The sequence below is a fragment of the Engystomops pustulosus genome, chromosome 1, assembly GCF_040894005.1.
Source record: "Engystomops pustulosus chromosome 1, aEngPut4.maternal, whole genome shotgun sequence".
Lineage (NCBI taxonomy): Eukaryota > Metazoa > Chordata > Amphibia > Anura > Leptodactylidae > Engystomops > Engystomops pustulosus.
The window spans coordinates 225,038,533-225,053,175 of NC_092411.1; the positions used below are offsets into that span (position 1 = coordinate 225,038,533).

The 14,643-nt window shown below is 39.4% G+C and overlaps 1 protein-coding gene across 2 annotated transcripts in view; it reads right to left on the reverse strand.

Moving 5' to 3' along the window:
• Positions 1 to 279: 279 nt before the first annotated feature.
• Positions 280 to 14,643, reverse strand: part of GALNTL6 (polypeptide N-acetylgalactosaminyltransferase like 6) — a 681,266-nt gene continuing 666,902 nt past the window's right edge. For both annotated transcript variants that reach the window (XM_072119809.1, XM_072119800.1), the window contains 3 exons: positions 12,324 to 12,440; positions 3,839 to 3,988; positions 280 to 1,201 (listed from right to left, as the gene is read on the reverse strand). In XM_072119809.1, the coding sequence (XP_071975910.1) occupies positions 1,034 to 1,201; positions 3,839 to 3,988; positions 12,324 to 12,440 (435 nt within the window). In that variant the 3' untranslated portion in view covers positions 280 to 1,033. The remainder of the gene's footprint in view (positions 1,202 to 3,838; positions 3,989 to 12,323; positions 12,441 to 14,643) is intronic.

Consider the following 14,643-nt stretch of genomic DNA (forward strand, 5'->3'; position numbering starts at 1 on the left):
TGCGACAAATAAAGCAGTAACTTATTACTACCTGCTCTGTCACAGGTTTAAATTGCAAAGGCATCTGAGGATACCAACACAGTAGAAAGAAGGAGAAGAAGTTTTGGATTATCATTGTAGTTTCCTTCCAGGATCCTGGGACTGCAAGAGGCCTTGAGTCCTGTCTGGTGAACTCTGCTCGGGTGATGGTGCCCAGAGAGAGGGCTCTGAGTGCCACCTCTGGCACCAGTGCCATAAGTTCGCCACCACTGACTTATATAATAAAAATAACAACACATGTAGGTGTACAATGTTATTTTATTCTATTTGTGTTTTAAGTAAAAAAAATCAAAAAACAAAAAATAGGATTTTAACATGAAATTAAATAATCCATTTTTTTGTAGTCCATTTCATGCTACACCTATAATTCCATCTTCCAAATGTATAGTCTCTGTAGTCTCTGGTCCAATCACCAGGTCAGATAGGTAAAGGGCTGCTTTCTAAAAGCTTTTTCAGATATAAGAGAGTTAAACCTGTTAACCCCGATATTTAAGTAAAATGAAATCTTGAATATTATCCATTGGTCTTGCCAAAGTAAGTCCACAGCCTATGAAAGTTGGTGCTTTAAAAGACTCATGTTTTATCATGCAGTCCATCCCTGACTAACCCTCCCAAAGGAAAAAAATAAATAGAAAAATAAGAAAACGGAAGATCTGTACCCCTAGTTGCCATTTACAGCTATACACTACAGCAGGAAGTGTCCTGAGTAAGATTAAAAATGCATTTCACTGTGGTAGCATAGGATATTATTCCAAACGTTAGCTCTGCCCTTGTACCAGCAAGGAAGGTCTATTTAAGTTTTGAGCAGCTGCATCAGTTCCCAATTTCATCCAAGTTCTTTGGATAGGATGATATGTCATAGTACTTGCCTATGCGTGGCATATTTTGAAAGGATCCTCAGAAAGAGGAGATGGCATGTCAGATATCAAAATAGTTGTCTCTTGTAGCCCAAGTATAGTCCACTGCATGTGGTTCCAGAAAGTTTGATTGATCTCTAAGAATTATTGTAAATGTTGAATTTTTGCAGTATTGTCATGTTAATGTGTTCAAAAATCCATTGCTGTGTCTCAGACAGAGGGTCACATCTGTTCATAAAGATTTTTTTTTCAGCTGGATTACAATCCACACAGCTGTTACTAACAGGATGAAACAATGTTTTATCCTAGGAAAAAATAAAAAAAGAAAATTTTGGTTACCAAATTAAGCAAGCAAAACTGAATACAAAAATATTTACAGATTTCATGTATAGTCATCTGTAGTAAATAGATTGTTGAAGATCCATTGTTAGGATGTGCTCTAAACCAGGAACCACAACAGTGTCATATGGGTGACTGTATAATCTTATATACTTACTTCCGTTTTCTGGCATATAAATGTCTCAGAATCATTTAAATCAGTTGCAAGAAAACTGGGAATTCTTTGGAATTAGTTGCTAAAACATTGCTACTAGTCACAAATCCAATGAAGATATTAACTGACTGACAACAGCACTTTTGTGATCCACATATTACTGCATGCTTTTCACTGGCAATAAAACTATATTGAACCACATATTACTATGTGCCATTTATATAATAATTTAAATAATACTGTGTGCTTTTCACTGACAAAAAACACTTTTAGAATCCACTTGCTACTGGGTGCTATTTACTGACAACAACACTTTTATGATCCAAGCATTACTGCATGCTATTCACTGAGAAAAACACTTATCATCCACTTATTACTTTGTGCTATTAACTGAGAAGAGTACTTTTATGATCCACATATTACTGTGCACTATTCACTGACAATAACACTTTTATAATCCATATATTACTGCACGCTATTGTCTCATCCTCCTCCCACACCACTTCCCCCTCTCCTGCTGTCCCATCCAGTCAGCAGAGCATCCTCTCCACCACTTTTAGCCAAGCCTTGAGAAAACAGCAGCAGGCCGCGGTGTGCAGCATTCAATTGTGGAGTGCTAGCTTTAGAATGCCTGGGTGAGTTGAAGCAGCACTTCGCCACCAATGAGTGGATCTCCAAGAGGGACATTTGTTCACTGCTGTACTGATTCCTTCACTGCTGCAATGGTTTTGGATCAAGAGAATGAGTAGGAGAACGATTTAGTTGACACCCAGAGCAGATCGCAGTGTCACTGAAGCTTGACTGGAGAGATGCAGAGGTGGAGGAGCCACTTCTGCTAATGACAAGTTGCCTTTGGGCAGGCTGTGCACAATTGAAGTTATGTATAAATTCATCCTTAACATTTTCACATTTACAAGGGGTAAAATGCATCTCACAATGTGTTGCTCTATTTATAGTTCAGTCAATAAATATCCCCTAAGCTGATGTTCTCTGCTATTTAGATAACATTGGTGAAGTCAACATCGGTCTGAGCATGTTTAGGGACTCAAACTATTTTACTTGATGTACTGTATATACTCGAGTATAAGCAGTTTTTGTGCTGAAAATTCCCCACTCGGCTTATATTCGGGTATATAAAAAAAAATAAACTCAGCACTCACCAATCCGATAGCCCGGGCAGTTCCTCACCATTAGAATGGTGAGTATTGAGTTTATTTTTTTTTTACGGGCTGGCAGGCTATATACTATAGGGGGCTGGCTGTATACTATAGGGGGCTGGCTATATACTAATGGGGGCTGGCTGTATTCTACATGGGAGCTGGCTGGCTATAAATATATGTGGGCGGGCTGTATACTACAGGGGGCTGGCTGTATACTAAAGGGAGCTGGCTGTATACTACAGGGGGCTGGCTGGCTGTATACTACTGGCAGCCCCAGACGAAGGCTCATTTGAGCCAAAACCCTGTCGGGATTGGAGTCACCCTGGACCTGGGAACCTGCTAAGCAAATTCATGGGTAAGATAGTTTGTTCACTTTGAATATATTCCGGGCAAGTGCAATATGATTATATACATGTACTAACACTACAATACACTTATGTTGGCACTTTGTCTCAAATAAACCAGAGCCCTAGATAGCATATCACGCATGGTTTTTCCCTCTGTGTCCAAGTGGTGTTACTCCCTTGTCTGCGTACCACCATCTGTGGCTGCACATTTTTAATCAGTATTAATTGTATGTTTCTTTTGTTTCTTGTATGTTGTTATCAATAAAGTACCATTTTATTATATTAGAATTATGTGTTTGATGTCCTGGGCTAGTCCTCTCTTCTGGGTGGACAAAATAGGTTTATATGTATCATTCTCAGCCTTAGGCTTTGATGGTGTACACAACTTCAGAGGCTATTAAGCTGTATTAACTAAGATAAGTATTTTGTAATCGTCTCTACCTCTATCCAGTGGTCAACGATAGGCATTGACTACTGGCTGTGACCAATGCATTTCCTACCCTCGGCTCATACTCAAGTCAATAGGTTTTTTCCAGTTTTTTGTGTTAAAATTAGGGGTCTCGGCTTATACTCGAGTTTGCTTATACTCGAGTATATATGGTATCTGGAACTGTACAATAATCACGCTGCAGAACAAATAATCTTTAAGCATGGGTAATTGCTGTTGATATTTTTGTTAGCTTGCAGTACTAAAGGTAGATAGCCTTACTATTAGTAACATATTTTTATCGTTTACATATTTTTTACATAAACATTGTTTATTCATACTTCCACATCTAATGATCCATCTTTTGTTATTTTTAATACAAATCTATCTTATGCATTCCGGCTACTCCATATTAGTTGTATCTAATCTAATTGTATTGGATCACTTTTAATGTGATTTCTTTACCTAATGTATTGCTATATTTCTGTTTAATTTTAGTTATTGAAAATTTTTACCTTTCTATAGCTCCAGTGCTGGTTACCCTTCATTCCATGACAATCATAAAGGGTGACAGGACTATTATGAGAAATGGCATCAAAGCAGAACTTCCTTGTGTGAAGGGGCTCCCCAGGACGTATGTCTTCTCTCCATCCAAATGTAAAGAGCTAAGGTATAAAATTACATAAAATGAAGAAATTAGAAAAATAAACATTTGTTCAATTAACATTGAACCACAAGCTACCAAGTTTTCATTCTATATTCATACCATTCATGATCATACCTCTTTGGTTTGTGATAGAAAATACACATAATTAAACTGCATAATTTTCTATTTTTTTTTAATAGTATTCTAAATAGCAATATCATAATACTCTGAATGGACTCTGGTTTCTAAATAAAAAGCCCCTGAGCCACACCCAGGGCTGCCTTGCTGCAAGCTGATGGACAGCTGCTTTATAGTATCTGATCCCTAGAAAGTTGGGTGGTTTCATTCTGTATTACACTCAGCTGTCAGTTGAATAATGCAGGAAGTGGCCAGTTGCTTGTGGAAGTGTCTGGGACCTGGATAAAGAGCTAATTTCCAATTCACCAAATGCTAGTTATTTGTTTCTTCTGAGACCAGACTCTGTGTATCTCAGTCGGATCCAGTATTTCTGCAAGCTGAAGTTCTCCTGCCTGTTATCTGACTTTGTGAACTCGTATCCAAAACTGTGTATTTGAAACCTGAATCCAGAACCAGGTATCCTGAAACTGTATTCAGAAATTTGTATCCAGAACCATGCATCCTAAATCTGTAGCAGAAACCGTGTATCTGAAACCGTGTATCCTGAACCTGCATCTGAAACCGTGCATCCTGAAACTATCCAGAATTGAGAATACTTGAAAATGGAAGAAATCGTAGCACATCCAACGAAGTTAAGACATTTTATTCTTCATTCTTAAAAAACATACATCGGTGTGTAAGTAGGCACAAAGGAACCGACGCGTTTCAGCTAGTCTAAGCCTTACTCATGGTGTAATAAAAACACAGTGAAGACACACATTAAATGCTCTACAAACACCTGATTGAGCGGATATGTAGTATCCGGTTGGGGCGGAAATGAAGAAGCAAATCGCAGCGGAGAACAGATCTGTGTTCACAAATGACAGACGGATAGTACTCAGTCTGTCTTTGGTGAACACAGGTCTGTTCTCCGCTGCAATTTGCTTCTTCATTTCCGCCCCAATCGGATACTACGTATCCGCTCAATCAGGTGTTTGTAGAGCATTTAAGGTGTGTCTTCACTTTGTGCCTACACATTTTGTGTCTTCACATTAGGGAAACGCGTAGGTTCCTTTGTGCCTATGTACACACCGATGTATGTTTTTTAAGAATGAAGAATAAAGTCTTTTCTTCCATTTTCAAGTATTTGCAATTTCAAGCCAGAACCACTCTATGCATCTAACTTCCACCACCATCGGGACATTGGGGTAAATTGAAAATTTTTCCTATACGTTTTTTTCTCTGCTTCTCTTATCCATAATTGTGCATACTGATCCTGAACCAGAACCCTGATATTTAGTGAATAAATACCCCATATGTGGATGTTCAGACTTTGAACACTCTGAACTCTGATCTAAACAGCAGAGAACATCCACATATGGGGTATTTATTCACTAAACTACAAATAGTGCAACACATTGTGGGATGCATTTTACCCCTTGTGAATGTGAAAATGATGTGGTTGAATTTATACATAACTGAAACTGCCCAGTTGGTTTACAGACCCTATGTTACCCTCCTTTACATCAGTTCATCGTATCTTGAACTGGAGTTTTCGCTGTGCGGCCTGGCATGGTGCACTTGTGCAGATCCACGCCCTCATAAGCTAAGTAATAATAATACTGATCTTAACCAACATAACCACACCCCCCTGAGGAAGAAATCTATACATTAAAACTGGGGAGCCGGTAGCACACATGAAACTGTTGTTAAGAACAATTTGGTATATTATGACTGTTCAGGATAAATATATTTATGAATCAATGGGACATATTTATCATTCCCCAATGAATCTATCTGGTGTACTACAACGAGTAACAAAGACTTTGGATAAGATAATGAAATTCCCTGAGCTAACTAATGACCACTCACTTTACTCTACATGAACTAAACCCTATTGTTTGTGTTGTGTACTTCAAACTGTTCAATAGTCTGGAATCACGTTGTCATTTTATTATGTGTTTGTGCATCTAACTTTTTAAATGAGTATAAATAAAATAAAAAGGACATTTTATATTGTAATATATGACTCTATTTTTTCTGAGAAACATATAGTAGGGGTCTACACAATGAACAGTTTGAGGGGGATTTATGGCTTAATCCAGCCCACATATTCTTATTTAAAAGGATGCAATTGTTACTAATTATACAGTGGGATACATCAGTGCCGTACGTTGTAAGGACAAGTCGTAATTCCACGGACGTGTCCTTATAACATATGACAAAAAAAGTGATGTTAACCCAGCCTTGGTATCATATTTGGTATAAATTCTATTAACCACTGCTTTATTGCTGTATGACTATATAGGTTGTACAACAGTAAAGGCTATATGAAGAGGTCTCATCGGCTGAGCCCCCTAAGTTGTGGGTGTTAACTGTGTTACAGTAATACATAATGAAAAGACCATAGAGTCCCCCAAATCTCACCAAAAATAATACTTTAAACAGCTCAGTACGCTGTAGTATGAAAAAGTTATTCTTGTCTGAATGGGCTCATTTACTAAGGGTCACACTACTCACTTTTGGATTGTGCACCTTTTTTGGGGAATTATGTGGCTTGCACAGGTATTTAAGAAGTATCTGAGCTGAAATTTTGGCGCACATGATCCTATTTTGGCGCAGCGGTGCTGTATTCTATGCGACACATTTTAGGGGGCGTGCCATCAGGCGATCCGACTGATTTGGTCTTTAACTTTCAAATTATGTCGCAAGCCCAAGCACTTAGATGCAGCATTAAAAAGTTGGTGAACTCTGTCGGACCTTGGCGGGGAAGTGACACATGAAGGATATCAGGCGCACAATCTTAGTGAATTGCCGCATTGTGCATTATCGTCGGACAATGCACTTTAAGTGAAGTCCAGTGGCCAGGTATGAAATTGTGCACCAATATGTCAAAACTATGAATATTTTACTAAAGAAAATATTTTATTTTTTTTCTGTAAAAAATAATAAAACCTTTATAAATGTGATATCTTTGTGATCCTCCTAATCCAATGTATAAGTGAAGTGCTGTCAGGATCAGGGGTAGTGGAGCCACTGTACTACCACGAGCGAAGAAGTAAGCCGACACCTTGGAGCGAAGTCTAATTGGCACCCAGTTTTCACCAGAGCCCGCCACAAAGCGGGTTGGACTTGCTGGGATATCACCAGGTCACTCCACAGGCGCGGCTTTGCTCGTGGTGGTGGCTAAGCTGAGGTACGGAATCGTAAGGCTGAGACTGAGTGTTGGACAGGCAGGAGGGGATTGGACAGCAAGGGATTGGAGTCAGGAACAAAGCAGAAGATCAGGGCAGGCAGAAGAGGAGCCTATTCAGGAATGTGATCAGAGTCACAACAGGAAATCATTCTAAATGCACTGGGAACAGGAGACAAGGCATGAAGATCTGGCAGGGGACACATGAAGGGGTTGTCAGTTTATCAGGGTAGATGGGCAGCCAGTGCCAATCATCAGCGCGCTTTAAATCTTACATTGCCTGCGCATTCCCTAGGACAGTGGTGGCGAACCTATGGCAGGACCCTAGAAGGAAGCTACAATGATAATCGAAACTTCTTCTCCTTCTTCTACTGTATGGGTGTCCTCAGGTGCCTATACAATTTAAACCTGTGAAAGAGCAAGGAGTAATAAGTTACATTGGCACTTTGCGAAAAATACGTGAGTTTTGGTTATAGTTTGGGCACTCAGTGTTTAAAAGGTTCGCCATCACTGCCCTAGGAGATGGGGATGCGCAATCCGGAGTGTGGAGACTACCACTGTCACAAAGAGAGGTGAGCGACGCTGCAGCCGAGCAACAGGGGCACAGACAGGCACACGGGTTCGTGTGCAACCCGGGACATGGGTCGCAGGGGCACCCATGACAGGTGTTATTTGGACCACCCAGGTAAAAATGTAAAAACAAAACCCATGATGTAACAGTTTTTTTTTTTTTTAACAGTTAAAGCACATTTGGATTTTTTTTCCAGCTTCCCTATACATAGAACAAAGTATACCAAGTTGCCACTAGAAAGTTAAATCTATTCCACAGGTAACAAGCCATCACATATCATTGTAAGCGGAAAAACTAAAAAAAAGATATAGTACGTGGAAAGAGAGAAGTAAAAACAGAAATGCAAAAAATGGAAAATTGCAAAAATGTTAATTATAAGAGACTTGGTGAAGGTTTAAAAGCTCAGTTTAAGGGATCATGTCATTTTAAGAATACAGGCGGTTCCCTACTTAAGAAAACTCGACTTACATATGACCCCTAGTTACAAACGGACCTCTGGATCTTGGTAATTTACTGTACTTTAGTCCCAGGCTACAATAAACAGCTTTAACAGTTATCAAACATGTCTGTAATAAAGCTTTATTGGTAATCCTGGTTCTTATGACAACACAACAGTTTTAAAATCCAATTGTCACAGAGAGCAAATAAATTTGTCTGGAGTTACAAAGATAAAATATAGAGTTCCGACTTACATACAAATTCAAACCTACAGACCCTATCTTGTACGTAACCCTGGGACTGCCTGTATTTCCTATTATTTATATAAAATGTAACATTGCATGCAGAATGTTATTCTTATAAAATATTTGTCTTTTATATTCGGCATTTGTTTCGAATGTTTGCTTAATCCCTTCCCGCAACCTGAAGCAACTGTACGTCATAAGGTGTAAGTATTTACCGCACCATCACTGCGAGATGGGCAGTACATGAAAGCCCGCAGTAACAGTCAGGAGTGCAACTATAGCGATACCGGCTGTTTAACCCTACAGACGAGGCAGTCATCGTTGCTATGGCAGATCGTGCTTTCAGCAGTGCTGCTGTTAGCCTATGCAGAATGCATAGGCTGACTATGTTATATGCTGCAATACTGCCTGAAAAGCAGAACATTTAGAACTTTAAAAATGAAGAATTTTTAGAAATGTTTATGTTTTTTTCATTACTAAACACAAAGGATATCATCAAAGTTTTCAACTACTTTGAAGTACAATGAGTGACGAGAAAACAATCTCAAAATACAATAAAACGTTACAAAGTTATAACTACTTATAATGACGCAGGGCAGATTTAACAAATCAGGCTTGGTCCGAGGGGTTAAAAAAGTACCAGGATCCTTATGTTCAAATTTCTGAACAGATCTATGTTATTAATAGAGTTTTGTTATGTAAAGTTAATGCTGCAATCATAGAGAATGATTATGTCCAGAACGTCATTTGTTGTACACTGCTTCCATCTACTGGTTATATCTTGAATGACATTTATGTATGTTCTTTTCAGTGGTAAAGTTTAAAGAAAAGCCACCATTTGATAATATACATTTTAAACCACACATACCTTTTGATTGCTGTTGGTATATGGATGCAGAAGCATAAAAAATACATGAGGCTCTGGGGCTCCGTTGGCACACAGGGCGCTTGGCTCTCCAATTAGCCCGATTATTCATGCCTCCTGTGTGAATGAAATAGCACAGCCTACCCTCCTATTCCCCTTTCCAAGAGCCGGTGATGTCACCGAGCTCACAGGAACTGGCTGCTTTGAAGTGTGGTTGTGCAAACAAACTGGTAAGAGGCTGCCCCGACACAATGGGGCAGATTTATCAACCTGTCTAAAAGTCAGAATATATTTAGTTGCCCATGGAAACCAATCACAGCTCCCCTTTAAAATATTCATGATCACTGGTAAAATGAAAGCTGAGCTGTGTTTGGTTGCCATGGACAACTAGAAATATTTTGACTTTCAGACAGCTTGATAAATCTGCCCCAATGCATCAATGTGCAGTTGCTTCCAGGTTTGTTAACACAGCCACATTGCAAAGCAGCCAGCTGCGTGCAACCCATGGCTAGTGCACACGCGCTACAGCTCCAGAGTGCTCGGTGACATCACTGTCTCTCGGAAAGGGGAATAGGAGAGCAGGCCATGCTATCTTCTTCATGCTGGAGGTGTAAATAATTGACTCATTTGAGAGCGCCAAGGATTAGTGCCATGAGGAAATCCTGAAGTGATAACACTATGGGCATGTACTGGGGCACGATGAATTAGTGGGATCTGGAGCAAAAGTAGAGTTAGTACTATTGGAAATGGCTGAGCTGGGGGATAGGGATACTATTGGGATGTACTGTGACATGTGGAGTATGCAATACCCAGATTGAAGGCAGGAAAGATAGTGAGGGGATGTACTATGTTATGGAAAAATGTTGGGTACCTGGAGGAGGTGGAATAATGCCACGGTGGGGAAAATTGTGGCACCATGATGAAAAATATGCTTAGGTTTGGTTGTTAGTCCAAGCCAGAAATTACGCATCAGGGCAGCTTGTAGGGTTATTTAAAGGCAACCAAAACATCATATCACTATCCCCTAATGAAGCCCGCAAGACGGGCGATACGTGTGGGGTCTCCTATCCTCCCCAGGTCCACATCGACGGTAATGTAATCTTATTGCATCCCTGTTGTGTGTGTTGGGCTGTGGCTTGCTTCTATTTGTATTTCCAGCTTACTGGTTTCTATGCACTTCCATTTTATATTCACCTGTTTGCCCAGCTCACCATATGACCTTTACTTTGAGATATTTTACTACAACCACTTGGGGAGTCTTTTGATTGTACACCCAATTAGGGTTTTTTAAGTGTTTTTATATTTGTGCCTTTTGTTGAATAAAGAATTTTTTGCTTACATACACATCTGCTTTTCTTTTGTTCATTATATTTACTTCTGGATACACAAGACAATGGGGCAGATTTACTTACCCGGCCCATTCGCGATCCAGCGGCGCGTTCTCTGCGCTGGATTCGGGTCCAGCCGGGATTTATGATGGTAGTTCCTCTGCCGTCCACCAGGTGGCGCTGCTGCGCTGAAGTCCGCTGGAATGCCTCGAAATACACCGGCCTATCCTGGATGAAGGTGAGTGAAATTTTCGCGACACAATTTTTTTTTAAGATGCGGCGTTTTTTCCGAATCCGACGGGTTTTCGTTCGGCCACGCCCCCCGATTTCCGTCGCGTGCTTACCGGTGCTGATGCGCCACAATCCGATCGTGTGCGCCAAAATCCCGGGGCAATTCAGGTACAATCGGCGCAAATCGGAAATATTCGGGTAACACGTCAGGAAAACGCGAATCGGGCCCTTAGTAAATGACCCCCAATGAATTTAGATAGAGCCACAAAACCATCTCAATAAGTATTGGACGATATTCCACTGCCTCCAACACTAGGACAATTTGATCATCATGGGATGATATTGTGTTGAGATATGCTTTTGATGACAATATGTTTCCTTTTCATTTTTTTTTCTGAAGACTGCAGAATGTGGACTTTCAATGGTGGCTGAAATTTGTAAAATAAGAGACTATTGGGTAGGGTGTAGTCATATCATCTTCAGATTATTAACTTCTTGTTTGCTTAGAAGAACCATGCATGACCAGAATGCTCCTTCAAATGTTAAGTTTGTCATCTTTGGGGGCTGAGCCAATATTCTAAATGTAAACCTAAATGTAACTCTGTAAACCTACATGTTACTCTGGAAAACAAATGTGGATGGGGAGATCCTCTACCTCTTGTGGTGGTTGGTCTCTCCACTTCTGTCTTTTTAATCCAAGGTAGTTTGGCCAAATCAGTACATACAAGCTTAGTTTCAAGTTCTCACAACCTGTTTGGAGAGTCTTTGTCCAGTTAGGACTATGGGGCACATTTACTTACCTGTCCCTGCGTGATCCCAGAGGTGCGTTCCCCGACGAAAAAAGCACAGCTGTCGCAATTCATTACCAGCATGTGCCCGATATCCTGAACGTGTCGCTTCCCCGCTCAGCTCCGCCGCAGTTCACCTTCTTCTTCCCTGTGCATGTAAGTGCTTTACTTGCGACACAATTTAAATGTTAAGTCCCATGCTTAGTTAAGTCCCCCCCCCCCCCCCCCGATTTGTGTTGCATGAAAGCCAGTGCCGATGCGGCAAAATCCGATTTCATGCGGCAAGATCCCCAGTTAAATGCGGCGCACATTGGAACTCGGCGGAATATCCGACGATAGTGCGGTCCACGGACCCTTAGTAAATTAGCCCCTATATGTCTCATTATGTGCTGTATGCTCTAGGTTTCTTATATGTACTCACTACTGCTTAGATTTTTAATTCTGTCAAACCGTGTTGGACATCCCATATAGTTGTCAGATGATTGAACATTAGTCAAACCTTTGAAAATGTAATAATCTTTGAAAAAATCTAATAAATACAGTAAAAACAAAGTAAATCCATTTATGTTCTACACTACCTGTTCATGTGACCAAGTCCTTTCAGATCCATCCTTCACACAGGTATCAACTCTCAGCTCTGTGCCTGTTGCTCCATGTTTGCTGTCAATGCAAAGATTGGATGCGACATTTCTCATCTGTGAATAGAAACGTGACAAAAAATGCAATATCAATAAATGAATTAATGAATAAATATGTATGTAGAGAAATGTTTAATGTACATTGATGGATGGTTTTGAAGAATTATCAACAGAATAGTAATTGTTCTACATCCCTGTGACTCCTTTCGGATCAGTTGAATACAGCATTAAAAGTTCGTTTAGGATAACTCTTTCACAATATCAAAGGGTTACAATGAGAATCTGTCACTAATCTGGATAATAGGTTGCTATTGATCTTATTCCTCATGAAATGTTCACTTTAAGTTTAAATGGATTGTCCAATTTTCCGATATATTTTCTGTATCAATTCCTCATCGTTTTCTATATCTGTTTGCTGTCCTGCTGAAGAAAGCTTCTACGTATGTGTACTTCAATTGGATAGAAATCTGTCCATGTTCCTGTGATACACAGGTCTGATTACTCTCTGTGATATTAATGGCCATGACCATGGAAAGATTTCTATGCACAGGGAGTTACTTTTTATAAAAGGACAGCAAGCAAATATCTTACAGTGAGGAATTTAATACAGAAAGTAGATTGGAAAACTGTATAATGTTTCCCTACATAAACCATATCAATAATTTGCTGAAAGTGGACAACCCCTTTAAATTCAAGAAAAGATGGATAGATGGTAACAGTTTTACAGACAACTTATTTTTATTTCAGTTTTTTCATTTGTTAGCAACATTTAAATTCATATACATTACATGCATGATACATCTATAACCCCTGATTAATGTATACAGGCAGTCCCCGGGTTACGTACACGATTGGTTCAGTAGGTTTGTTTTCAAGTTGATTTTGTATGTAATTCGCAACTGTATGTTTTATAATTGTAACCCCAGACAGAATTTTTTTGGTCTTTGTGACAATTGGATTTAAAAATGTTGGATTGCAAAAATACCAAGATTAACAAAAAAGCTTCATTGCAGATAACTGTTAGAGCTTATCATTGTAGCTTAGGGCTAAAGTACAGTAAATTACCAATATTCAGAGGTCCGTTTGTAACTAGGGGTCGTCTGTAAGTCAGGTGTTCTTAAGTAGGGGACCGCCTGTATATTCTAAAATCCAGACATAAATATGTCAAATCCATGTGTATATATCCCAGAAAAGGGGAATACTAAGTCGAAACAGAAAAAAAGAAAAAGAAGAGTGAGATGAAAAGTAAGAAGAAAAAGAATGTTAACAGTTTTAGCCAATTTATTGTTTTAAATGTGACCTCAAATGTAGGGACATACTGAGGACTGACATTAATAAACATCTAAATAAAGTCATAGTCCTGATGTATAAATTATTTACCCAGTTTGCTATAAAGCACAATTATGATAAATGGCCATTATCAAAGTAGGCAGTATATTGAATCACAAGTTAGCAGTTTGACTCAGGGGTGCACTACCTTTTTTGGCCCAAGGGCATTGGTGCATTGTCATAACACTACCTTTCAGTGGGCCGCGCTATTAACCAAAACCCTAAATGCACCAAAAGCCATAGTACATAGTAAATACCCACCAGAAACCACCAATACATAAAACTGAATTTGTATACTAACATAGAACACAGAGCAGACTACAATACAGCGCACAAAGAAGACTATATTAATGATGGTGGAAATTGTCTGAACCCATGCAGAAGGTAATTGTGAATAACTGGCTCCACGCATGGCCTCTGGTAGACCTCAGTACTGTGCCCTCCCTGCAAGGTATTCTTACTTATCTGCTGCACAGGTAGCAGAAAGACTTTTTGCTGCCTGAGGTGAAAAGAATATAGCTACTATAATGCTGCCCCCTATGTACAAGAATATAACTACTATAATACTGACCCCTATGTACAAGAATATAACTACTGTAATATTCCCCCCTATGTACAAGATTATAACTACTATAATACTGCCCCTATGTACAAGAATATAACCACTATAATACTGCCCCCTATGTAAAAGAATATAACTACTATATTACTGCCCCCTACGTACAAGAATATAACTACTATAATACTGCCCCCTATGTACAATAATATAAGTACTCTACTACTGCCCCCTATGTACAAGAATATAACTTCTATAATTCTGCTCCCTATGTACAAGAATATAACTAATATATTACTGCCCCCTATGTACAATAATATAACTACTAAAATACTGCCCCCTATGTACAATAATATAACTACTCTAATACTGCCC